The sequence below is a fragment of the Phyllostomus hastatus genome, unplaced genomic scaffold (genome assembly GCF_019186645.2).
Source record: "Phyllostomus hastatus isolate PE091 unplaced genomic scaffold, TTU_PhHast_1.1 phas_contig_58, whole genome shotgun sequence".
NCBI classification, from domain to species: Eukaryota; Metazoa; Chordata; class Mammalia; order Chiroptera; family Phyllostomidae; genus Phyllostomus; species Phyllostomus hastatus.
In genome coordinates, this window is record NW_025333916.1 from 39,260,678 (window position 1) to 39,286,832 (window position 26,155).

Below are 26,155 nucleotides of genomic sequence, written 5' to 3' on the forward strand. Positions count from 1 at the left end.
TGTCCTTTAAAACATTTATTTTTCATTAAATAATTAAAAGCATTAAAGGATGTCAAACAAAATAATTTTCATTAAAGATTCTGATTTAAGAACTTATTTTTCCAGGAAAGCCATATGAATTTTCTGGGTCCTATTTTTTAAGATGCCAAAATAATTTTAAGACCTTATTTTTCTGTTAATGTTTTACTTACATACAGAACCTTGAAGACATTGCTGAGTATTTATAGTGTTTAAAATATATTTTCAGGTACTTCGACCTGGTGTCTTATGGTTTCTAAGGAATTTGAATGACCCAGATTTTAATCCAGTACAGGAAATGATCCATTTGCCCATTTATAGGCATCTCCGAAGATTTATTTTATCAGTGGTAAGCGTGCCTTTTTATTGTTTTTGAAATAAAGTGTGCTACCCTTTAGATTTTTGGGGGAGGGGGATCAGGGGTACTGGTACAGTAGATTGAATAACTTATGTTTAAGCCTGTGAAACTTGGTTGTTAAATAGCAGTTTTTTGGTTTTTTAATATCTTTTATTGATTATGCTATTACAGTTGTCCCACTTTCCCCCTTCACTCCCCTCCACCCTGCACACCCCTTTCCACCCACATTCCCCCTTTTAGTTCATGCCCATGTGTCATACTTATATGTTCTTTAGCTTCTACATTTCCCATACTATTCTTACCCTCCCCCTGTCTATTTTCTACCTACCATCTATGCTACTTATTCTCTGTACCTTTTCCCCCTCTCTCCTCCTCCCACTCCCCTGTTGCTAACCCTCCATGTGATCTCCATTTCTATGGTTCTGTTCCTATTGTAGTTGTTTGCTTAGTTTGTTTTTGTTTTTGTTTTAGGTGTGGTTGTTAATAATTATGAGTTTGCTGTTACTTTACTTAAGGTCAAGTTAAAGGAGTTCATCATCACCAAGCCCTTATTGTATGAAATGTTAAAGGGACTTAGCTAAGAAAAAGAAGATAAAGTAGCAGTTTTATTGATTACTTTGATAAATTGAATAAAATGTTTACTAAAACAAAAAGACATTCTATTACTTTAGTAGTATACTTAATTACCAAATTATGAGTTTCTGAATTAAAATTAATTCAAGTTTCCATTGCATTAAAGCAATGGAGACTTGTTAATAGCTTCTAAATTAAACTCTTGCACTGGCCAGTGTGTGTGGCTCAGTTGGAGTGTTGTCCCGTAACCGAAAGGTTGTGGGTGGGGTCCCTGGTTCAGGTGCATACTGGAGACAAGCAGTTGTGTTTTTCTCTTACACTGATGTTTCTCTCTCTCTAAAAGCAATTTAAAAATGTCCTTGAGCGAGGATTGAAAAAAAACTTTAAAAAAATTTTTCTTCCATATTCCCACTTTTTAAAAAAAGATTTTATTTATTTATTTTTAGAGAGGGAAGAGAGGGAGACGAGAGAGAGAAACATCAATGTGCACTTGCTGGGGGTCATGGCCTGCAACCCAGGAATGTACCCTGACTGGGAATTGAACCTGTGATGCTTTGGTTCACAGCCTGTGCTCAATCCACTGAGCTACGCCAGACAGGGCTTAAAAAAAAAAAACAAAACTCTTAACAGAGGATCTCAGTTTCTTTCCCATCTAGAAGAAGGAATTACCTAGTTAAATCTAAATTTTTCTAAAATAAAATTCTAAGAGCAATATTACTCTCTTGGAAACTTTTGTAGCCATGAATATGGGTCATGTCTTGTAATGATTACAGATGATTTATTAAGTTGCAGACACTTCTGATCCTTCATTGTGAGTTTCCAGCTCTCCCCTCACATACCATGCAGTGATTAGTAGAAAGAGACCTACAGACAGACAGAGGCATAGCCATCTCATTCAAGAATGCATTCTTTACACAGAGTGATCCAAGTGTAGTGTGTTGAGTGAGAACACTCTGGGCCCTGGGTGGGTATAGACTTGGATTGTGTATTTGTTGAGTATGTTCAGAAGTTCTCACAGAAATGATTTACAATGATGTATGCCTTTTTTCTTACTGCAGATTGTCTTCGGCTCCATTGTCCTCCTGATGCTTTGGCTTCCTATACGTATAATTAAGAGTCTACTGCCTCATTTCCTACCATACAATGTCATGCTGTACAGGTAAATTTTTGAAATTTGGAAGCTTTACTAATTTAGCTCTGTTAAGGATTTGATATTCAGAGTACATACATTTAAAACATACATTTCTTACAGATACTGAAAATAATCTGATAGTTACATTTTGCCATGTTTGAGATCACATAAACATTTGTTTAGCAATTAACATTTTCCAAAGGAAGACAGACTTACTTTTCTGCAAATGAAGTTTGCCTTTGTTTAGCATTGAAATGTTTGCCATGTCTCATGAGAGTATGTTAGTAGCATCATCTTCATATGAAAAGCATATTATAAGGAATGTAGCCATAGCTGCACATTTAATTATGGATTAAAAATAGGATATAAGTCTTATAGATGGAAACTCTGTTTTGATTTAAAAACTTAAGTCACCTGGAAGCAAAGCTTGAGTCTGGCACCTTAGACCACTCGGCCATCCTGACACCTTTAAGTCATCTGGAAACCTAGTTTCTCATTCCTCGTGCTTTCCCCTTTTCTGTGATTTGCATTACCTTTTCAGTCACCTAAAGTAAAAATCTGCCAGGAAAATTGGATTTCTTCCTCAATTTTACTTCTGATTAGACTTTTAAGATCTTATCTAGTCCAACTCAATTTAAGACTTACTACCTTAGTTTAGTCCTTCTGCTTGTTCTCTGTTAATAATCTATCACACCCGCCTCCTTCCTCTATAATCTACGTGATAATCCAGGTTGGGATGATGAAAGGGAAGAAGGTATGTTGAGGAGCAAGGAGTGACCAATCTTGTAACATGCTACTAATGTAGCAGGTGAGGTGAAGATAAGACCTGACCATCAGATTTAACCACACAAAGGTCATTGGTGACCCTTGTAAGGAACAGGTTTATGCAACTTGAGTGGTAAGCCTTGTTTGGCCTCGAGAGTGGAGGAGAGGTGGTGAAGACGGGAGTGGGTTCATTTGACTCTTCAAGGAGTTCTGCTGTCATCCCTTTAAATATTCCCATTATACTTATACTGGAAAACAATGCACATTATAAATTATGACTCTTTGTAATTGTCTTAGTGATGCTCCAGTGAGTGAACTGTCCCTTGAGCTGCTTCTGCTTCAGGTTGTCTTGCCAGCATTACTGGAACAGGGACACACGCGGCAGTGGCTGAAGGGGCTTGTGCGAGCGTGGACTGTTACTGCTGGATACTTGCTGTAAGTACGAGCTGGTGGCTCGCAGGTGTCAGTGTAATCACCTTTCTGGAAACGTATGTTCCTTGCCTCCCTTAGGAAATATCAGTTTCAATAAGAGATAATTTAGTAATATCTGCAGGTTTGTATAATACTTATTTCTAAAAAATTTTAATTAAAAAATTAAATCATTGTGCATCCTTCTGTGGAGAATGTATGCATGTTTTTATCCTCTTATAGAGATTTGCTGCTGGCCAAGGTTCTTTTATTATACAGGGCAGAAAAAAAATTAATTCATTAAAAACAAACCAACCTACCCTTGTTTTAAAAGTCTTAAACCTGATATGAGCTCTTCTCAGATTTAGTTTCTCAGTCATTTATTTAGTCAGCTTGTTGCATTGATTTTTTTCATGCTTTATTTGTTATATACTTACTTTGTGATTTAAACTTTGTGATTTAAACTTTTTTTCAGAAAATAAGTGGCGTTCTGTAGATATCTTAATGTGACATATTTATTTGGTTGTATTTGATCATTTAGCCTTTTCTAATGGCCCTGTGCCTTGCTCTGAGCCTTGCCCTGAGCCTCTTCCATGCAGCTCATTTTTGCCTTAAATGATCTGTGGATTGGAGGTTTTAGTTGAAATACATGTCACAGCAGACATAGTAGCCACCTGTAGATAGGAAAAGAAGTTGTTATTTTTCCTTAAGGTCTTCACATAGAATATCTTGTACATTGTAATTTTTTTCCCAGTTATGATTTCTTCGCAGATATTGACTAAAGAAAACATTAAAAAATTGAATTTATGGGATACTCTATATGTTAATTAACATTAAATTTGGGAAGGTTTAATTTAAAGTGGGCACCAACATTTAGACCAGATTGAGGTAATGGTGGAATGTACAGATTCTACTTGTATGTTTTCTACCCTAAGTAATAATTATTAAGAAAGTAAATGTCATTTATGCTGATCCTGAAGTGAGTGTTTTTCACTAATATAATTTTTACATAGGGATCTTCATTCCTATTTACTGGGAGACCAGGAAGAAAATGAGAACAGTGCAAACCAGCAAGTTAACAATAACCAGCATGCTCGAAATAACAACGCTCTCCCTGTGGTGGGGGAAGGTCTACACGCAGCGCACCAAGCCATACTCCAGCAGGGAGGGCCTGTTGGTTTTCAGCCTTACCGCCGGCCTTTAAATTTTCCACTCAGGGTAGGTACTCTACAGACTTAAACGAAAGTCAAGGTTTTTCATATTTTTATTGAGAAATGTTTGTGCTGTTTTTGTTGTTGTTAGTACATGGTCCTCTGTGTAAACATGTCTTACAATCTCACAACACGAACTCATGATTTTAGACCTTTCATTATGCAGCATAATATATGTTAATGTCAGATCAGTTTATCAAATTTTAGAAATGACTTAAACAGAGTTGAGGTTCCTTGTGCTCTTGCTCCATGCTGTTTGCAAGGAAGGATATAAAAGACTCCTTGAACAAATAAGAAATTAAGATTATTGCTACATTTCAACTATGTATCAGGAACTGGAGTGGACAGTCTAATGTTTTTCTCCCATTTAATTCTCAAATACTTCAAGGCAGTGTAGGTAATTTTACCTAAAATAGAGTGTCTTTTTTAGAGAAAATGGAAGGAAACCTAGAAACAACCAATATAGACCATTTGTTTTTACTGGGAAAATTGTGTTGATCGTTTGAGGGTGTTATAAAATGTGTGGAGCTGATAGGAGCCATTTATGCACTCTCAGTGTTTTTCCTTGCAGATATTTTTGTTGATTGTCTTCATGTGCATAACTTTACTGATCGCCAGCCTCATCTGTCTTACTCTACCAGGTATGAACTTATCCTAGCTCTCCACTGATGCCATTGTGACATTATGAAAAGGTGCTGTGTTTTAAGATGGTATATTTTAGGCCCTGATATATCAAGGTTGCAGGCTTAGTCCTCGGTCAGGGCACATGCAAAAATCAACCAATGAGTGCATAAAGAAGTGGAACAACAAATGATGTTTCTCTCTCTTTCTCTCCTCCCTTCCCTCTCTTCCTCCTTTTCTCCCTTCCTCTTTCTTTCTCAACTCAATAAAAAATTTTTTTAAGCATATATCTTGCTGGGGTGTGACCATTCATCAGATATAAAATTTGAAATAGTTTTCCCCTCATTTCTGATTGAAGATAGGATATTGATCTACTTAAGTTTCTCCATCTCATTGGACTCCTTTGTATTGGAGTAGAAGGGGACAAAGTCAGGAGATATAATCTGTGATTCATTTTTGGAGGTAGAGTACTTGTGGCCACTCAGTTTTTATGGACATTTTGACAGTCATCTTTGTGGCTTAAGTCATTTTTTCATGCCATTCTTTTGATGTTAATTATGTTTGCTCTCCTCATGTAATTATTTTTCCAGTTCACTGCATGATGTTGCTGGAGACTTTTATGGAGCCAGACTGTTTCCTTTTTATCATCTGATTTTCTCAAATACTCATCTTTAAATTTCAGTTAAACAACATTTTTTTATCGTGTAAGAAGCTGTGAATGAAGAGAGTAGTTTGTCATCTTCTCCAGATATCAGGGTTATCAGGGTGGAGCCCAAAGCCAGTTACAAAGTGGCAGGAACAGCTTGCTGTCCCCACCTTCTCCAGTTATTGTTTTGAGCTCTTATAAAGCGTATAAATGTATATTAAGTTAGTGTCTTGATTATAATACTCAATATAATTTTATAAGTCAAATTTGTGTTAATAAGTACTTGAATGTTCCCATGAAGGCTAAGGCCAGGAAGGAGCAAGTAGGATATTTTAATTTCAAGGGAGGTTTCTAAAATACATACATGTTTTCTAATCTGTAGGAATTGTGGTTTACCTTGAACTGTTTCTGCATCATAATTTTTGACCTTTAGAACTCTGTTCTTAAACTCAGTACTCATCACAGCTATTAAAATGACAAAGTTTAACCATTAGGTGTAATGTAGTAAACATATTGCTGAGAAAACTTAGTTGTTGAACTTTGGACAGTTTTACACTTATGGTTTTTATGTTCCATTTTCATGTTTTATTCAGAAATATTAAGAGAAAGTTAACAAAAGAAGGAAATAGTTTTAGTGCTTAAATTTGGCAAGAAAAATACTTTTAATTGCATTGAAGATTGTTAACTAAATATTTCCCTGTTAATCCAGTCCCACCATCTAAAGAGAATACAGTTATATTTAATCATAGAAATGCTTAGTGTCATAGTACACATTTAAGGTGGTGAGGATGCTGTTCCCACCCCCCACCCCCACCCCCATATAGGTTACTTTTCTGTAGCTACAATTTAATTGATGATAACTGCAAACTAAAACCTAACTCTATCCTCTCAAAAACACTTTTGATTAGAAGTATATGATGTATGGAATGGAAAATAGCCTTTAAATTTTTAAAAATGAAACAAACACCTTGGAGTAGAAATACATATACATGTATGCATATACATATACACACAAACACTAGACATTTCTGCAGAAATGTCAGTGATGATTATTATAACATCAAATTAACATGTACATGTGTTCATGTCTTGTAACATTTACATGTATTTGTTTTTAAAAATGAAATTATCTTGCCCTACCTGGTATGGCTTAGTGGAATCAGTGCCAGCCTGGGAAACGAAAGGATACCGGTTCCATTCCCAGTCAGAACACTTAACCTGGGTTGTGGACTGGTTCCCTCTGTGGGGGTGTGCAAGAGGCAACTGATGGATGTACCTCTCTTATATCAATGTTTCTCTTCCTCTACAAATAAATAAATAAATAAATAATATTTTTTAAAAATTAAAAAAATGAAATTATCTTCCCATCCAAGCTGTTCTGTAAAGCTACAAAGAAGTCTGCTTATCAGTATTCTGTCATGTAAGACTTGACAGTTGCACTGGTTTAGTTTGATTGGGGACAGTGTGGGTTCAGTAGTCAAGAGCGTGAGCTTTTGTAATGTAGACATGAATGAGTTCAAATTCATCCTCTGCCCTTGTGTGACCTTAATTAGGCAAGCTTCAGTTGCTGAGCCTAGGTTTCTTACTCTTCAAAATGGAAGTAGTAGTTACATTGCAGTGGTAGTAGGGAGGATTAATGAGATAATAGATATAAAATGCTTAGGATAGCTACTAGCCTCTGTTAGGTATTCAAAAGTTAGGTATTCAAAAGTAACAGGTAAGTTCTGCATTAAGTAGAAATTGGTTCATAGATAAATGTACTTGTAAATTTGGGTCTTGCTATTCTCTCTAGCCTTATTAAGAAGTAGCCATGTAAAGAATGTTACTTAATAAATGATCTTACCTAAGAGTTAGATTTTTTTTGTGAGTACAGTGTAGACTTTATTTATAATAACTCTGTATCTGAGAATGTTCCTTAGACAACTTTCAAATATGTTTCCTAAGTGTTAGTATATTTAGACCCTAATTTTTCCAAGAAAATTAATATGCTATTCTTTGGTAATTGTGTCCGCTTCTTATTAAAATAAGCTTAGTTTTCTGTTTAGACAAAAAAGTCATTTGAAAGAAAATTATTCTAAAGTACTTATAATACTTCTAAATATTGAAAGTATTTATACAAATAATAGAAAATAAATTCTCTAACTTTTGTCTTATAATGTGCTCACTGATTTCATTTGGTGATAAAAACCAGTGAAAACAACCACCCTCTCAAGTTTTTTCAGACCCAAAAGAACAAGTAATTGGTGTGGCAAGTTAGGAGGGCTAGTTCCCAGTGATTAGCTGTGTTTTGGTTGTGTTTTAATCAAATAATTATGTTCTTTAGAGTTTGTGAGTTTTGGGAGGGTTGTTTTTTGTTATTTTGTTTTTGGTTTGTTTGCTTTTAACAAAGATACTGATACATCAGAATGTGCTATTTTTATCACTTAAAATGGTTGAAAATACCAATAGAACAACATTAACATCAAGATTATGGTTCTCTTTTTGTAGCCAAGTGTCTCATTTATCAGCCTTTCTATTTTCAGTATTTGCTGGCCGCTGGTTAATGTCATTTTGGACGGGGACTGCCAAAATTCATGAGCTCTACACAGCTGCTTGTGGTCTCTATGTCTGCTGGCTGACTATAAGGGCAGTGACAGTGCTGGTGGCATGGATGCCCCAGGGACGCAGAGTGATCTTTCAGAAGGTTAAAGAGTGGTCCCTCATGGTAGGTTTTTCTAATGAAGACTGATCTTATCTGATAGGAGTAGTGGATATTTTTTCAATTATTTCTTTAAGTCTTTTCACTTTTATTTCTTCATTATCTTAATAGTGTTGAGTTGATTTTCTTGAATCAGAAGGGATAGTCCTTCAAGATAGTAGCTTTCTGGTTCATTCTAAAAATCACTTTTAATTGTATGTGAGAGGTAAGAGAAAATTATGTTATTAAGTGAGCCAGTAATGTCTTGAGTAAATAATATAATAGAAAAATTATTTTGGAGATTGATTACATTTTTAAGGAATAAGATATTCTGTAGAATTTAAAATCAGTTTGTTTAATAGAAATTTTCTTTAATGATTTTTTTTTCTAAAATTAGATTTTTCGATCTATTCGAATAGGTAAAATCTTGACCTCAGGATTGAGTCAGTGTTTTTCATATAATTGGGAGTCCTTTAATCACATAGTATATTGCTTATTCAGGAATGTCTTGGCTAACATGAAAGTGTAATAAAAAAACGGAAATTTTTACTTTCAATAAAGAACTTAACTGCCACAAAGGTGGGGGAAAAATGTCACTATAAGACAGTCCACACGTGACCATTTATTGATTGATTGTAATGTTAGCCATGACTCGTAAAATATAGTTAGGTGACTGCTTATGCCTTTTCATTTGTATAACCAACTCTCGTTTTGTATCTAAATTTATATTTTGGTTTCACTGAAAGTTTTATATTGATTTAATTTTAACGAAAGAAAACCATAAGAGATTCATTGTATATTATGAGTAGAGGAATAAATCTAATCCATAGGATAATGAGACATCTAATTATATTTAAAAATAAAGAAATCAGCTAATTCTAGTTTTCATTTGATATTCTTCCAGATCATCAATTTGCCATTTAAAGTAACAGTGTACTGTGTCTTCATGCATACCACATTAGTCTCTTATGGAAACAAATGTACTCACTGAGGCTATCTTAAGAATAGTGAGATCATCAGACATTAAGGCCGCTATAAAGACTGATTTCTTTGTTAGGATTTCGTAGTGGCCAGTGTGTCTAAATTTTAGAGCTGTACTGTCTAACACAGTAGCCATGTGGCTAATGACTACCATGTACAGATATAGACATTTCTGTTAGCATAGTAAGTTCTGTTGGACCACACTGTTTTAGAGGGAGCCACTTTGATTAGCTTAATTAATTACCTTAAGGGCTATGCAGAGCCCTTCTCCAATACCAGTTCATCTCAGGGGTCACACGTCAGCTTGTGGGTCGGTCACCATTGGATCAGTAGCTTTTCTTGGACAAATAAAAGCCTACTACTGAGAATGAGATTGAGAAAAGCAGCACAGTCACCTGCTTAATATATGTAATAAAATGAAATTCTTATAACTTGGTAGCAGCAAAGCATAGTAATATCATGTTTTCATGGTAGCTTAAGCTTTTATAGGCATATATCCAAATCTCATTTAAACATGTAGTATAAAGTATGTTTAAGTTGTTGATGGCAATGTATTCATTCTGTTAGACATAAGGTCAATGAAGAAAAATAAAACTTCCCAATGGAATGAAGAGCTTGGCTGAAAGTCAGAAAGACTTCCATTAATGACATGTCCTCTCATTTCTTAATAGATAATGAAGACTTTGATAGTTGCGGTGCTGCTGGCTGGAGTCGTCCCGCTCCTTCTGGGGCTCCTGTTTGAGCTTGTTATTGTTGCCCCTTTGAGGGTTCCCTTGGATCAGACTCCTCTTTTTTACCCATGGCAGGTAAGTGGGTATCTTTTGCACTTGATGATACTTTTGATTTTAAGCAATTTGTTTTTAAAGACTCCTTAATTCTACTTCAGGGAAGACCTTTGTAACATTTATTAAATAATGTATTTCACTCTATGGCTTTCAAAGTATGCAGGTTATGTAAGTCCTTTAGACCTTATTTTATATGTTAAAATGTCATTATTCATTTAGGCTTCACCAGTGTTTGATGGTGCAAAGTAACATGTGTTGATCTTTTTACTTTTTTGTTAGGGCAGGATATGTAGCTTCTTTGCTTTTGAGACTTTAAGCAATAACTTATACTTTTGAATAATTACAGCATTTCTCTCACAGTCATAGAGTTTATTAATAAGAGCATTTTGGAGAAACTTATGTATGTCACAGCAAAGATCTTAAAGCTTATGGGGAAAAATTTTACTTAACTATAGTACTTAGATCCTGAAGTTAATGTCATGGACCTCAAGTTTTAATATTAGAGGAAAGAGCTACACATTGACTTCAGTCATTCAAAGGCTATTTCAGCCTTGTTTTTACCTCCACGTAGTATATTATGATGGATTTTCTGGAAATGAAAATTATTTGGTACATATTTCCCTTCTATACCTTGCAGACTACAGACTTCATCTAATAGCAGATACATACTTGAGTGCTTTAATGTGTGCCAAAACCCCGTACTGCATAACTCAGGTGGGAATGAGTCTAACACAGGAGTTTCTTGAGGACCTCAGGCTGGTGGGAAAGATAGACTGGTACCCATGTAAACTGTGCTGTGATTGATACAAGTGCGAGGAACTGTGGTATCACGTAGGAGAGGTATTTAACCAGCTTTGGGAGTTTCTGATAATGATTTTCTCTAGGAGATAATGTCTCCTAGTAGAGTAGAGAGAAGTGGGTAAACAATCAAGAAGTGTGTTCTAGGAAGGAGTGAGTGGGCAGACCTCAGAGTGAGCCAGAGGATGCATATATAGTTAACTGCCTCTAACCCAGTGTGCTCATAAGTTAGAATGGGAGAGAAAAGTGAGAGTAAAGTAGTAAGGCATATGTAATTCCTGTCTGTGAGAGCTATGTTGCAGTGTAGTCAAATTGCATCAGTGATTGAAGAAAAAAAATTTTGCAGAAAGACACCAGCTAATAAAGATACAGGGATTAACAGATTAGAAGATCACTGTTTTGTGATAGTTAACAGAACAATTGATTCCAGCAAGAATTGTTAATGAATGCTGAACCCATCTCGTGAAGGTTGATGGGTCCTTAGTTACTATTTCTGTGTAACAAGTTACGTCACACTTAGTGGCTTAAAACAGGTATTTATATTGTCCGAAGAGTCTGTGGGTAAGAAATTAAGACTAGCTGAGGCGTATCAGCTTGTCTCTGCTCCATGTTATCTTAGGCCTGAACTAGAAACACTCCGCGGCTGAGTGTGATTCGACAGCTGCGGCTAGAATCATTGGGAGGAATCATTACTGAGGGTCAGTGCTGGTTGTTGGTTATACCCAAGTTGGGCTGTTGGCTGGAGCTACTGGATGTACCTGGGCTTCCTCGCAACTTGGTAGCCTCAAGAAAGTTGGGCTTCTTACATTTCACTTCAGGGAAATGAGTGTCCCAACTAGTAAGGCAGAAGCTGCATCTCCTTTTTAGGACCATATCTCAGAAGTCCAGCTTCATTTTTTCGCTATATTCTACTGAGAACAAGTCACAGAGGCTGGTTCAGATTCAAGGGAAGGGGAAGTAGACCCCTAGCCCACAATGGGAAAAGAATTTGCTGGTGTGCTTTGATACCACAATGCATGGTGGCCAAGTGATACCTTAGCGATTACTTCATAGTCTCACAGAGAAACAAATCTTTACAGTGGAAGGGTCAGGTGGATGTTGCCTTAACCCAGTGATCACTGCAAATGCATTAAACAGGAATGGTATGTGCCTCCAGATATTATGCAGGATGCAGCACTGAAAAAGCAAGGTAGCCCTGGCACTATGAGCTAGGCCTTGGTGTTTTGTTGGGCATAAACAGTTTCACAGAACATCAGCATTACATAAGGTCACTCTGACTATGATGGATCAAGACAAAAATAAGACTGCCATAATCACGTCTGAACAGAGGTTTAACATGAGTATTGTCCAAACCACAATAATGACCAAATATCCCTTGTCCTGGCAAATATGATTGGCTGCTGCTTCATTACCAATATATATAGTTTTAACTTCAGTCTGTCCCTCAGTCTGATTTATTAAGATACCCAATTATAGATTCTCTGCCTTGTAATAACATCTGACACAGAGCAGACCCCTGCTTCCTTAAGTCCCCTCCCATAAGCTGAAATCCTGTACCAACCCCTTTCTAACATGCTGTTACTAAGTACCCCCAGTTCCCCATGCTGTGTTGTCTCTCACCTCAGTGAGTACTAAATGCAACTTACTCAGTTACATGTGTTTTCTTGGTGGTCTTGACAGTACCCAACATTGTTATTTTGGAGAATTATTTGAAACTATTCCATTTAAGAATGATTATATATTGTGACCTAGCAGTTTTACTCTTCAGAATCTGCTGCAGAGATACATTTACACATGTGAATGTAGAAGGAGGCAAGAACAAGGCTGTTTCTGCTATTATATCATTTTTTTATAATGTCAAAAAAATTAGAAGCAACCTAGATATCCACCAGTAGATTGACTAAATAAAATGTGGTGGATCTTTGATTTGGAACTTAGTGCAGCAGTTAAAAGAATAAAGTAGAGCTGTATGTTTTGTTACAGGTATCTCTTAGGTATCTTTTTGAGTAGGGGGAAAACACAAGTTGTAGACAGATATGTGCAGCACGATGTCCTTAATAGTAAAACCCCAAACTTTGAAAATGGAATGACTTGTTTTTTCTTGATTTCTGACTTTACACTACTTTGCCTTTCTTGCCTCATCCGGCTGCAGATCTGTGGGAATCAGGGATTTCAACAGAGGAACTAGTGTGGTGTGTTCTCACTATGGGAAAAGACTGGAAAGCAATGAATCTTGAAAGAGCTTGAACCTCAGGGATCCCCTCAGTGATCTCAGGCATCTCCCACAGTGAGGAGCCTGGTGTGGGTGGCAGTGGAGGATCTAGTAACAGTTCAGCAGACTATGAATTCACCAAGCTAGAAGCACTCTGAGCATTTGGGATGGTTTCTTTAGGCCAAACATGGCTCCACAATCTTATTTTGATGTGATCGGCTGAACTACAGCTTAAGAATGGTTTGATGAAATAAAATATTTTTTATTTTAAAATAAATAAAAATGAAATCAAGTATTTTATTTGTTCCATGAAGTCTCTATTCATGTGCCTACTTTTCCTAATTCTCCATTAATGTTCCCACTTTTACTAAAATCATGGCACTATTTTATATATTTGCTTTTTGAGCTCTCCATTAGTGTTCCTAATTTTCCTAGTTCTCTTTTCCTAAAATGATGTAGATTTCTGAAAGATATAAGAATGATTTTTGATAAAAATGTTGAGCTTGAGCCATTGAGGAAAAAATTTCCTATATTTTCCAGCATATGTTACTCTTAGGTAAAACTCTTAGCCATTCTTCAGGGCTTTAGTTTTGAAATGAAATAATTAAGAAAATTATATAGCCTCTATGTTGGGTTTATTGCTAAAAAGAATAATACAAATCTATTAAATGTTTTTTATTAACCAAGGACTGGGCACTTGGAGTCCTGCACGCCAAAATCATTGCAGCTATAACATTGATGGGTCCTCAGTGGTGGTTGAAAACTGTAATTGAGCAGGTAAGCAAAATCATTTTTCAGAAAAAGACTGGGAGTAATACTAATTACATTTAGCTGATGGGACCTGTGTTTCATTTTTCAACTTTTCGGAGTTTTCTGTATCTTCTTTTTTTTTTTTTTTAGAGAGGGAAGGGAGGGAGAAAGAGAGAGAGAGAGAGAGAGAGAGAGAGAGAGAGAGAGAGAGAGAGAGAGAGAGAGAGAAACATCAATTTGTGGTTTCTGGGGGCCATGGCTTGCAACCCAGGCATGTGCCCTGACTGGGAATCGAACCTGCAACACTTTGGTTCTCAGCCCGCGCTCAATCCACTGAGCTACACCAGCCTGGGCTTCTGTATTTTCTTTTATGAGCATATATAACTCTTTTTTTTTTTTTTAAGTTAACTTGCTCTTTTATCACCATGAATTTGTATCAACCACTCTTAAGACTTACCTTATCTGAAGGTTAACCAGTAACTTACAGTACCTAGAACCTTATCCAAAGTTAATGCAAAAATTAGCATATGTGCTTTTTGAGGGGGCAGGAGTTCTGATGGAGGCTTGTTGTTTAGGTTTTTTAAACTTGAAGGGAAAAAAGCTACTCAAGGCAGTGAATAAAAGGCAGAAAAAATAACATTAAAACAGAGTTGTTTGGCAATATTTTAGCTATGTAGCACCTAAGAAAATTTTTGTATTATGAAACCATCAGATAATTTGGTCATTGTGATCATAACCTTGAAAAAGATAGATGTGCTTCTGTATTCTGATAATAAGGCTAAGAGGTATGCAGTTTATTTTAGGAAGATTTCTGTCCAAAATAGCCATCATAACAGATTTTCGAAATTACTTAAGTTTTACTTATATCTAGAAAATGTTTTTGTGGGCAATCCTTTTATCCTTATCCAGTGCCAAATAAGTAAGGTGTTACAGTTCTGTAGCCATAAAGGAACGTCTCCTTTTGATGTATAGGAAATAAAGGCAGTAGTTTTCAGCCCAGTCTGCATGAGAAAAACTGTCAAATTCCTGTACCTGGAGATTTCTGAGGGTGGGGAGAGCCAGGGAATTGCTGTGCTTTTGCGTGCATCTCTCAAGTGCGGACTTTTTCTGTGAGTGCCCTGAAGTGAGGTGGATTGTGGGGTGCGTGGCAGCATATCCACTCATGGTAGGAATACGGGCCACTTTACTCTAGAGTCTCCAGGTAGGACTCCTTTGCCCTTGCAAAGGAGTATGGAGAATAAGGGTTTAATCACAGCTAGCAGCTGTGAAACATTGTTGATCTTTGTAATATTGAATATTCTGCTCTCTGATGCATTCTTCTCTCATATATATGTGCAAGTTTAAAGTGGTTGAGAAACACTGGGATGCCTTGCTGCATGAGTGTAAATGCATCTGTGTTAAATAGATTTCTTTGGGATCAGAAGCTGCCTTTAGGGGTTAAGCCAGTTTGTCATTGTCTCTGGTCCTGTCCTCAGGGATAGGGTGAGTTGTACCATGAGGTGTGACTGTGGACAAGCAAGGTTGAAGTGCTGGAGAAAAACAAGAATAACACTAGCCAGTTTGCCCCTCTGCATGCTATCTTTATTTTCCATTATTCCCAAGGTTTTCCTACTTTCATCCATTCTGACCTTTGCAGTGCTATCCAGTAGAACTTTCTGGGTAAGATTACAGAAATGCTCTAGGAATTTTTGAATTAAAAAATTTATTCACTGTAGAACTCATTTATACTAAATTTTTCCATAAAATACCTTTTGGTTTGTTAAATTTTGATTTATACAAGTTTTTCAGAAATATGTTCTTTGTTTATAATGTATTTTAAAAACTTTTTTAGATTTTATTTATTTATTTTTAGAGAGGAGGAAAGGAGGGAGAAAGAGAGTGAGAGAAACATTGATGTGTGAGAGATGCATCTATCGGTCGCCTCTCGCAAGACCCCAACCACAACCCAGACATGTGCCCTGACTGGGAATTGAACCGGTGACCTTTTGATTCGCAGGCTGGCACTCAATTGACTGAGCCACTTCAGCTGGGGTTAATATTTTTAATATTCAAATAAAATGAATGCAGTATTGAGTAGTAATAGATGACTTATGACGTTACCTCAAGTTAATATGGTCTTAAACTAGTATTATTAGATGCCATCTGGTATTATATAGTTCAAGGTTAGTATAATTATGATTCTAGATTAGTGTTTTACTATTTCATTTTTTAGCAGAGTTAACTACAAAGTGTAAGGAGTTAAAAGCTTGTGGGTCCCACACTTATGTTTGTGTTTCAGAATTTGTCTTGACTTTGGATGGAAAAAAATAACCAGTTTGAATGTTTTGGGCCTGGAAGATTCAACTCCCTGCAGCATGGATTCAGTAGAGATTATTCTGTTAACTTGGAAGAATTGTTTTGTATCCTTGTTCTGATATGTTTCCCATTTTTCAGGTTTACGCAAATGGTATCCGAAACATTGATCTTCACTATATCATTCGTAAATTGGCAGCACCTGTGATTTCTGTGCTTTTACTTTCCCTGTGTGTACCTTATGTCATTGCGGCTGGCATTGTTCCTTTACTAGGTGAGTATCGCTGGCTAGGGATCTTGAGAGGGCACCTTTTTTGACATTGTTACAATGTTGTCACTTCTGGTATCATAGGCTGGCTGTCCCCAAATGCTTTATTTATAAAAACAAATTCACCTAAAACAATGATTTCAAAATATCATTTATCTTAGATTTGATTATTCATGACAAAATTAAAAGGATCATAAAACCTTTTGGTACAGTTTTTTTCTTCTCTAGGCAGGTGAGAGAGTATTGACATTTACACTGTCCTCAAAATAGGCAGGAACGGATTTCCTTCATGTTGTCTTCTCTTGACTAGAAGTGCTGTGATCACGTACTTACAAAATTAAGGACGTGTTATAATTAATTCTAAAAATGTTCTTTAGCATAAAAAGATAACCAAAGAGGAGATGCTAATTTGTGATACTGCATCAACCAGAAATAATCAATTTTGTACTGAAGAACCTTCACAGGACCTTAAACCCCACATATATTTAGTTATAAGCACAAAGTTTTCCCCTCCAAATGTTTTTCTTTTGAATACCCTCTCAGTGATTAGTGTTACCATTCAACAAGTTGCATGAGTAAGAAACTATGAAGGTCATTCATGTCACCTGAGGCTCTCTGCTCTCCCTACTCAAATGGTCTTCACGTCTTACTGATCTGACTGTTGGAACCCATTCTCTCATTTCTGGTGCCCTCACCTGTGATTCATTGACGTGCATATTATCTCTTACTTTAATGCCAGCAGCCTCCTGTCTGGTTTCCCTGCTTTGACAACTAATTCATTTTTTACACTGTTGTATCAGGGACCTTTCAGAAAACAGAATCTCATTGTTTCTCTTTAGTAAACATTCTTTTTTGGTTCCTCTGTGGTCTTTAGAATATAACTCAGCTCCTACACTTAGTTCAAAGGCTCCCCATTGTGCTGTGACGAGCTCCGGTTTGACCCCACTTGTTGCCTTACTTCATTTCATATGTGACAAGTTTCAGCTAAGCACCACCAACCAGTCCCCTCTTCTTAGTGAAGGGACAGATTTTCATTTTACTGTCATTCCATATACACTTAATAGTTTTCCTCTCTTTTTGGTTTTACAGGTGTTACTGAAGAAATGCAAAACTTGGTCCACAGGCGGATTTACCCATTCTTATTGATGGTTGTGGTATTGATGGGGATCTTGTCCTTCCAGGTCCGCCAGTTTAAGCGCCTTTATGAACATATTAAAAATGACAAGTAAGTCTAGACTTCCATTCATCTGCCACTCTTGATAAGATTTCTCATCCCTTAATTTTTGTGTCTAATGTGATAAATTGCAGGAGGAAAAATTGCTTAGATTCTGCATGTACATTGAGGTAGAATAGGATTTGGTAACAGATTGAGTGAGGGTGTGAAACAGTGTTATCAGAAACTCTGCTGGGCTGAACTGCCGGCAGTATGGGAGTTTCCATTTATGTAGATCAGAGATTTTCAACTTGTTCCGCAGGAATTTTTAAAACATGCAATACCTGACTGTTTAGTCAAGGGTACTGACCTCTTTTCCCTTAGATTATCAAATAAAAAAATGAAAACAGCCAACAAAACTATAGTCTTCTGGTATGAATAAATTGAAATTATGCCTGTTCTCTTTGTCACATCATAAAAACCTGTGTATTTTTGGTGTGCTGCAGAATTTTAGTAATTAGTTTGTGTGTGCCATGAGATGAAATAGGTTGAAAATTGCTGGTGTAGATGAAAAGACTGGGAGAAACTGGTGTGGGGAGGAACATTTTTTTAATGCCCATTTCACATAGTTTTTAGTCAAATTCTGTGATCTGACAATATATTAAATAGTTTGAGATAAAAAGAAGCCTTTGTTAGGAATTAGTACCTGCCTAAGCCATTCTTATAATCAAGAGCCATTAGGTTACTCTGACCACTGCTGAGGGAGGTGGCAAGGTTACTACAAGTGTTGAGCCTTCTCTTTTGAGGAAACGGTGACCTGACCTCGGTGAGAGATTGAGGACAGCCAAGGATAGATAATAGCTTTCGGGGATAACAGCCATTTGGCCTTCCATGTCCTTACGGAAGGCTGAGTTCTGCTGTGCTCCAGCGGTGTCTGGCAGAGAAGGTGAATTGGTAACCATCCTTCCTGGCCTGCCTGGGAGAGCCCCAGTTTACACATGGCGCCTTCGTGTCATCATTCACAGCAACCCCCTGACTCAGGAGTGCCCCAGTTTAGACAGCATGTTTTGTGCTCACCTTATTTCCTCCGAGGACTTGTAAGAGTAGTGTTTTTAGGAATGAAATTTAGGAGTGTTCAAGGCTTCTCCAGAGCATTTATTGACAGTTGAAAACACAAGTACACCTTTAGGTGGTGGTCAGAGTACAAAGTTCCGTCAAATGTGAAAGAAGGGGGACGGGGGACTTCAGTAATGGAAGTCCATCTTCTCACTTCTCTTGTTTTGGCGAGGTCTTACTGGGCACTCGATCTGCATTAATGCTCCCAAATGGGCACTCGCACACTTGTACTCCAGGCCCCTCCAGCTCATTGCCATGGTTTTGCCACCCACTGGCTTCCAGGGCTCAAGCTTCAGGTCATTCAACAGTAAGGCATATCGCTTTGCGGCCGTGCCTGCCATTGTCATGGGAATGCACTGTCCTGGTGGAGGACCTGCAATCTTGTCAAAGTTCAGCCAGTTACGTCTCTTTTTCTGCCTTCCTGCACTCTTGACCATAATCTCCCTGTCATCATGTCACAGGAGTTAGGAACACATCATGTTCTGCTCTTGCACCATAACCCTGTACCTTCCATCACTCACATACACTTACTTCAGTGTTATCTCCCCTTTGACATTGCTGAAATCTTTGTCCTTCATTTTATCCTCCTCTCTAGAACTAGAGTTGTTCCAGTCCACTGAAAAGGGGTCTGATTGGTGTAGCTCAGTGGATTGAGCACAGGCCTGCAAACCAATGGGTTGCTGGTTTCATTCCCAGTCAGGGCACATGCTTGGGTTGCGGGCCAGGTCCCCAGTAAGGGCGTGCGAGAGAGGCAACCATACATTGATGTTTCCCTCTCTCTTTCCCCTCTGTAAAAGTAGATAAAGAAAAAAAGGGTAGGATAAGTCCTCTCTACCTAGCTTTCTGATTATTGTATTTCTGGTACATTTCTTCAGATCAGTTCACTAAGGTGTTTCATAAAATACTATCTGTACAGAGGAATCCCCTGCATAAGTTTATTCTGCCTTATTTACTCTTCTGGCCTCTTGAGTGTTTGAGTTCATGAGAAGCCCCAACCTGTGGACTGGGGCATGTGCTCCATTGCACACATATGAGGCCTTCTGACCTTTGCTGTTTAGGCCTTCCCACATATCTGCCCTTGCTGGAAGGTGCTTGCTTTTGTGCTTTTTGCAGGTATTTATCTAGATTCTCCTTTTACCTACCTAGTCACGGAAGTAGGAGTGAAGTGATTTGATTTGCATTTTTAAAAAGTATCACTGACTGCTTTTTGGAAGAATGTTTTAATATGTAAGATCATAGAGTAACCACCCTGTTTTTACATCCTAGGTACCTTGTGGGCCAACGCCTTGTGAACTATGAACGGAAATCTGGCAAACAAGGCACCTCTTCGCCACCTCCACAGTCATCCCAAGAATAAAGTGGTTGTCTCAACTACCTTGACCTTCCCCTTGCCTTTACGTGTCCTTTTCTGTGGACTTCTCTCTTTGGAGATTTTTCCCAGTGATCTCTCAGCATTGTTTTTAAGTTAAATGTATTTGACTTGTGTTCTCAGCATTCGGAGAGAGCTGCAGGTTAAGGCTCTGCTGCCTTTCTGCGTCTTCTGACATCACTGCTGTTTGAGATCTGTACATGTGTAAATAGAAGTTCCTGGATACCCTAAAACCTTGGATTAAACAGAATGTGCATTGTACATCTTTAAACAAATGTATATTAATTTATTAAATCTAGTTGTCACTTTATTTTGGACCTGCTGTGATCTTGAAAGGAAACGTGCCACAGAGCCACAGTGCAGAGGCAAGACTTACTAATGACATTTCTTGGAGCACAGTGTCATGGTGTTCCTACCAGTTCTTATTCAGTAAACTGTACATTCAGTCTGTCTTGGCTATTGATACCTTACCAAGAACATAAAAGGAAACAAATGGAAATCAGCAGTGGAGTGTCTGTGGTAAGAAAACATGAACTTTGTGCTTCACTGTCAATCGTTTTTGGAAGTTATTTTGTATAACGCCAAAGCTGTTGTACATTTTCTACTGCCTGATTTTTTTTCATGTGTCTGTGTTTGTAATATTGTATAGTATCTTGTGCTAGGTGGGGAAATGGTTTTTAATTTTGATAATTTAATATTCCTAGTGATTAGCATTGGGAGTTGGGTTTTTGTGCTTGTTAGGGGCATGACTATACTTAGAGGGGAAAAAAGTCCAAAAGAAGATTTTCATTAGTCCTTTCACCCCCACTTTTCCCCATACACAACTATCTTTTTTTTGGTTTTTGGCAGCAGTGGTATACGTCATGCAAGTTCCTAAGTCTTACAGAATAATATCACCTAGGATACTGCATCTTACTGGAATCACGACACACTCATGTCCCTTAAATGCAGGCGTGGTTTGTGGTCTGAGATCAACAGCATTAGAAGACTGGTTAGAACACTTAGTCCTGCTGGCTAGTGCGTCGTTGGGTGAGGATGAGGGAGTACATTTCTAGTTTCCTGTGAGAAATTCCAAGGTTTCCAGAGCTTTTTGTTTACAGAATAAAACCACAAACAAAAACAAGTTGATTTTATTTGTCCAGAAAGAACATGGCTAGGCTGGCTGTTTAATAGAGGAGTGCGGAATGTATTTTATTGGAAACGTGCTGTAACTGAAACATGCTGTAATCTGAGAACTGAACACATAAACATGTTTTTTTCCCTTACTACCAAAGCTTCCAAGTAGAAGTTTAGGGAAATAGAACAGTTGGGCACGTGATCCAAATATTTAATGATCATGGTTTATTGTATGGATAAGTATCTGTTTTCTAATGATAACCAAAAGTTCTCCGAGAAAATGAAAAGCATAGTTCTTCAGAAACCATATAAGAATTTCCATATAGTATTAAAACCCATAGACTCAAATCTGAGGATTTTTAAAATTTGAAAGTCAGCCAAACATAAGCTACTGAAATCAAAAGCAATATATTCTGGTGGTTTTATAGTTCAATAATTTTTCCCAACGTGGTAAGCAATTACTTTAAAATATATTTTAAAATATCAGTATCAAAAAAAAAAAAGCTTGATGTAAGGATTCAGTGTTACACTTTTTGGCAGTTTGCCGTAGGCCTTTTCTATTGTATTTAAAATAAGGTCTTTGCGAGCCCTGCCTTCACTTAGAAATTTAGTCCTACTGTGAAAAATAAGGAGCATTTTAAAATGTCACCTGCCATGGTTTATGTCTATACAGTAGAGAAATATGCTACAAAATTTGGTATATAGCTTGATTATATTAACTTAGGTTTCTTTTTTAATTTTTCAGAGACTTTGTAGATCTTGATATAAAGTCATTGAAACATATTTATCTGTTTTACCAGAAAGATTATAGGCAGATACCACAAAAGATTAAAAATTGTTATTCTACAAAATTTTAAATGAATCTTATCAGATATTTTGTAAAATATATATATGAATGGCCAAAAGGTTGCCCTGCATTTCATTTTCAGATAACTTTATCTTATTTAATGATTTTCCTTTAGTTTTTCAGTTGTACTTTGTCCTATTTTCAAAAAGATGAATACATTCATAGAAAAGCATCTCCTGGCATACTGTTTATGGGGGTAGCACCAAGATTTTACTAACCAGTCTTATAAATATTTAAAACCTCTAGTTTAGAAACTGTTAGTATTGCTGCCCTTCTTCATGTAGAATTTATTTTTAATAATAGCATAGTTTTGCTTCATTTTACATTGGGCTAAAATAGTCTTCAAGGAAGTTAATTAGGAAAGACCTTTTTGCTTTACCTTTATAAATTGAAGACACGTCAACATTTAGGGTTAGTTTTTCATGACCAGTTACCAGATGGTCATAGTATGAGGTGTACTGTTGTTCATTATTAGCAAATTATGTTTGATTTTTTAAACTTAAGTACTAATAGTTGAGATGAAAACTGAAGAGAAATGCCAATGTGAAATTTGTGTTAGCTAGCTTTAAAGAGCTCCATGTTTTTAGGTGATCTTTTCCTGTTCTTTAGAGAAACAGTGGGTATCGGACATCTCAGCTCCAAGTGTAAACAAAGATAATTTTTATTTCAACATTTATTATAGCTGTTATTACTGTGGGTTTTTGTCTTGTGTTTTTTTCTTGCCCTTATTTAAGAAATAGAGAATAACTTTTTGTCAAATGATTTGATCTCAGATATGTAATTTCTTTATTGGCAAAACGTTATTATTAAAGTGTAATTCTTGAATTTAGGTGGAATTGATGACTTTTAAAAAGAATACAGAGAAGCAGCGGACATTGCTACATTGTGTTGCATTGACACACACATGAAACTGTAGCACCAGGGTGTGAACACTGGCACTTTCTCAAACTTAGCAAGTTAGCTACTTATTTTCAGGATTGAGTATATTAAGTCCTCTACTGAACTGTGACTTTTTTACATTGTAAAATTAAATAATTATGTTTAAAATTCTCCTGTAGAATGGTACGTAATGGGTCACAATCAAGAAGAGACAACGGTGAAATGCCTTACTACTAAAGTATTACTGAAAGCCTCATTTGTGGAACTTCTCTGATTTACTTGCTGGCGCTGTCTTGTATCCTTTTACTTCATTTGCTCTCCAATCAGATGTTTTCTCTTCAGCCCACTTACTACGCTGTCTTAAAAAAATTTTTTTTAATCCTCACCTGAGGACATGCTTATTGATTTTAGAGAGAGAGGGGAGGGGAGAGAGGGAGAGAAACATCGATGTGAGAGACAAACATCCCATCAGTTGCCTCATATGCACCCCAACCGGGGCCCGAACCCATAACTTTAGGTAGGTATGTGCCCTGACTGGAAATTGAACCTGTGACCTTAGGTTTATGATACTCCAACCAACTGAGCCACATTGGCCAGGGTTTTTTGTTTTGTTTTGTAACAGCCAGCATGAGCAAGGGCTACTTTCAAATAGTCCCTGACTATATCTCAGCATTAGTACAGGGTAAAGATAAGACAGTATATATTTGTTTGTATTCCCATCTGTTTCCTACGAGTGCCTCATTTTTTAGTCATGACAGTAATAAAGTACCTTAAGTGAATATATAATGACTGTAAGGCCTAGACATGGACTACTGTAGAAGCTAAATAAAACACTTAGTTATGTGGGATGCCAGTTTTCTATTAAAGTGAACACCTTAGATACCCAGACTGATTTCATGTATATATTCTAAAATGCTCCCCTTTTTATGTGGTCATTTGTTGTCTTCTAAGTTGAGAGAACAAAACTGAATAAAGTGAACGTTAGTTGTAGCCTAGTTTTTTTGGTTTGTTTTTGCTTTATTGCAAGATTGCTTCAGAATCACAGAAATGTGTATTACTAGCATAAGTAGATTATTCAGGTATTTTTTAACGTAACTGGAAGAAGAAGAAGAATTCACTGAAGTTACTTGTGGTTATAGCCTCTCTGTTCTAAGCATAAATTTAAAGTGATAGTTGCAGAGGACACAACCCTCCTCTCCTCTGCCCCTCACTGTAATTATAGACCATCTTCACCTCAAAGGTGTAAAGCCCCTCTGTCTTGTGCCGCCCACCTCTGTGCCTCAGCTACAAGATCTGAACGTTGAGGCTTCACCAGGTTGCCTCTTGCAGGGGGATACTTGGGTAGAGGAACCCCAACCAAATCCATTTTACATAGTTGCCCGTAAGTCTCAGAAAGGAAAGGGCTGCACGTGGATTTTTTTCCCTGCTGAGTGTCCTGTATGAAGAGATCCCTTTCTAATTTTTCTGTTTTTAGGTTAAATTTTTTTCTATGATTTTTTAAAATCAAGTACATACTTATTTTAAATGTGATGGTAGGCAAAATGCTATTTGAACCGTAGAGCATCTTTAATCTATGAAGTTGAAATTTTACACAAGTGAGATTGCATGGTGAGTCTCAGAAAGTGACCATTAATCCCCCTTCCCACCCTGTAGTGCAGCCTGTCTCGTTGCAAACAGAACCCATGCCAGAAGTGGGTTAAGGGTCTGAGGAGGTAACATTCTCTTCTCTTAACCACTTCCCCTGCCCCCACCCCATGCTTTTCTGGTGTGTGTTTTGTTCCCCTGCACTGTACTTAACACCATAGTTGAATGAACTGTGGGGTCTGCCTTCAAGGAGTCCACTTCGAGTGGAAAAGAACAGAAAAAGGAGCAAAGGCTGTATTAGAGATAGTAATAAAATGCCACAGGAGACGCAAAGGATCTGCCTGGAGGGGATTCTGTGATGACCTAGGTGTGTCCTTAATTATTATTTTGTATATATAGGTACTCCCCCTACCCCCATAATTCCTCTTTCAACCTCCTGCAGTCTGCTTCCGCTCACTCCCACACTTTGCCCTACTCAGTCAACAGGAACTGGGGTGGAGGTCCCTTGCGCTTCATATTGTTTAATCATCTTTCTGAAATGTTACATAGGTAACATAGGTAGATGTTGTGTTTTTCTTGTTTGTTCAGGAGCTAATGTAGGATAAGAAGCTTCATTCATGAAGCCCATTCATTCATTCACTTTTTTGTTTTTTTGCCTAAACGGATGAACCCCTTCTGCTAACTGCACAAATCCATTGGTCTGATGGAGCAGAACGGAGTCTAGAAAGAGACCCACACCTGCACGTATATGGATGGCTGATTTTGTCAAAGTTATGAAAGCCAAACAAAAGGTGCTGGTATAATGGGACATCCCAGTGTGAAATTAAAAATTGATCCATATCTCTATGCAATAATGAAAATGAATTAGAGTCCTAAATATAACACTCCAAACTATATAACTTGTAGAAGAAGAAAAAGAAAAATGTTCAGCCTTGGGTTAGTCACGGATTTAGATACAACCCCAAAAGCACAATCCATAGAAGAAAAATTTAATGGACTTTATCAAAATTGAAATTGTCTGCTCTTTGAAACATACTGTTGAGAGAACAAAAAGACAAGCCATGGAGTGGCAGAAAATATTTGCCAAACATTTTTTTGATAAAGGACATGCATTCAGAATAAAGAAATTTAAAAATACTATCGTAAGAAAACCTATTTGCTGATTTAAAAAATGGGCAGAATATTTAAAAAGGCTAAAGATGGTATACAGATGGGAAATACATGCAAAGCTGTTCAACATCATTAGTCATTCAGAAAATGCACGTTAAAGACCACAATGTGATATCACCACATATCAGGCTAAACTTAAAAATAGTGATGGTGCCATTTGTTGGTGAGAGTGTGGAGGAACTTGGACTCTTGTATTCTGGAGGGAATAGAAAGTGGTACAACTAATGTGGAAAATAGTTGGGCATTTCTTAAAAGGTTAAAATATGTACTCACCACTCCTAGTTGTTTACCAAGAAAAGAAAACAAGTTCATGTGAATACTTGTACACAAGTGTTCATAGTACTCTTATTTGTGATAGCCTAAAGCATCCACATGCTCATTAACAGGTGAATGGGTAAATGATTATCCATACAATGAACAGCAAGT

The 26,155-nt window shown here is 37.1% G+C and overlaps 1 protein-coding gene across 2 annotated transcripts in view; it reads left to right on the forward strand.

Annotated features, from left to right (window-relative positions):
* Nucleotides 1-23,970, forward strand: part of MARCHF6 (membrane associated ring-CH-type finger 6) — a 69,547-nt gene extending 45,577 nt beyond the window's left edge. The window contains exons 16-27 of one of the 2 annotated variants that reach the window (XR_006786729.1): nucleotides 248-367; nucleotides 2,008-2,108; nucleotides 3,144-3,281; nucleotides 4,268-4,472; nucleotides 5,037-5,106; nucleotides 8,255-8,436; nucleotides 10,062-10,196; nucleotides 13,873-13,962; nucleotides 16,369-16,501; nucleotides 17,585-17,720; nucleotides 20,031-20,652; nucleotides 23,155-23,970. Coding sequence is in view for 1 of the 2 variants with exons in the window: in XM_045847833.1 (XP_045703789.1) it covers nucleotides 248-367; nucleotides 2,008-2,108; nucleotides 3,144-3,281; nucleotides 4,268-4,472; nucleotides 5,037-5,106; nucleotides 8,255-8,436; nucleotides 10,062-10,196; nucleotides 13,873-13,962; nucleotides 16,369-16,501; nucleotides 17,585-17,720; nucleotides 20,031-20,121 (1,401 nt within the window). In the remaining variant the exon portion in view is untranslated. Of the gene's footprint in view, nucleotides 1-247; nucleotides 368-2,007; nucleotides 2,109-3,143; nucleotides 3,282-4,267; nucleotides 4,473-5,036; nucleotides 5,107-8,254; nucleotides 8,437-10,061; nucleotides 10,197-13,872; nucleotides 13,963-16,368; nucleotides 16,502-17,584; nucleotides 17,721-20,030 lie in introns of both variants that reach the window. The other variant, XM_045847833.1, reaches the window with a different exon arrangement.
* The last annotated feature ends 2,185 nt before the right edge of the window (nucleotides 23,971-26,155 follow it).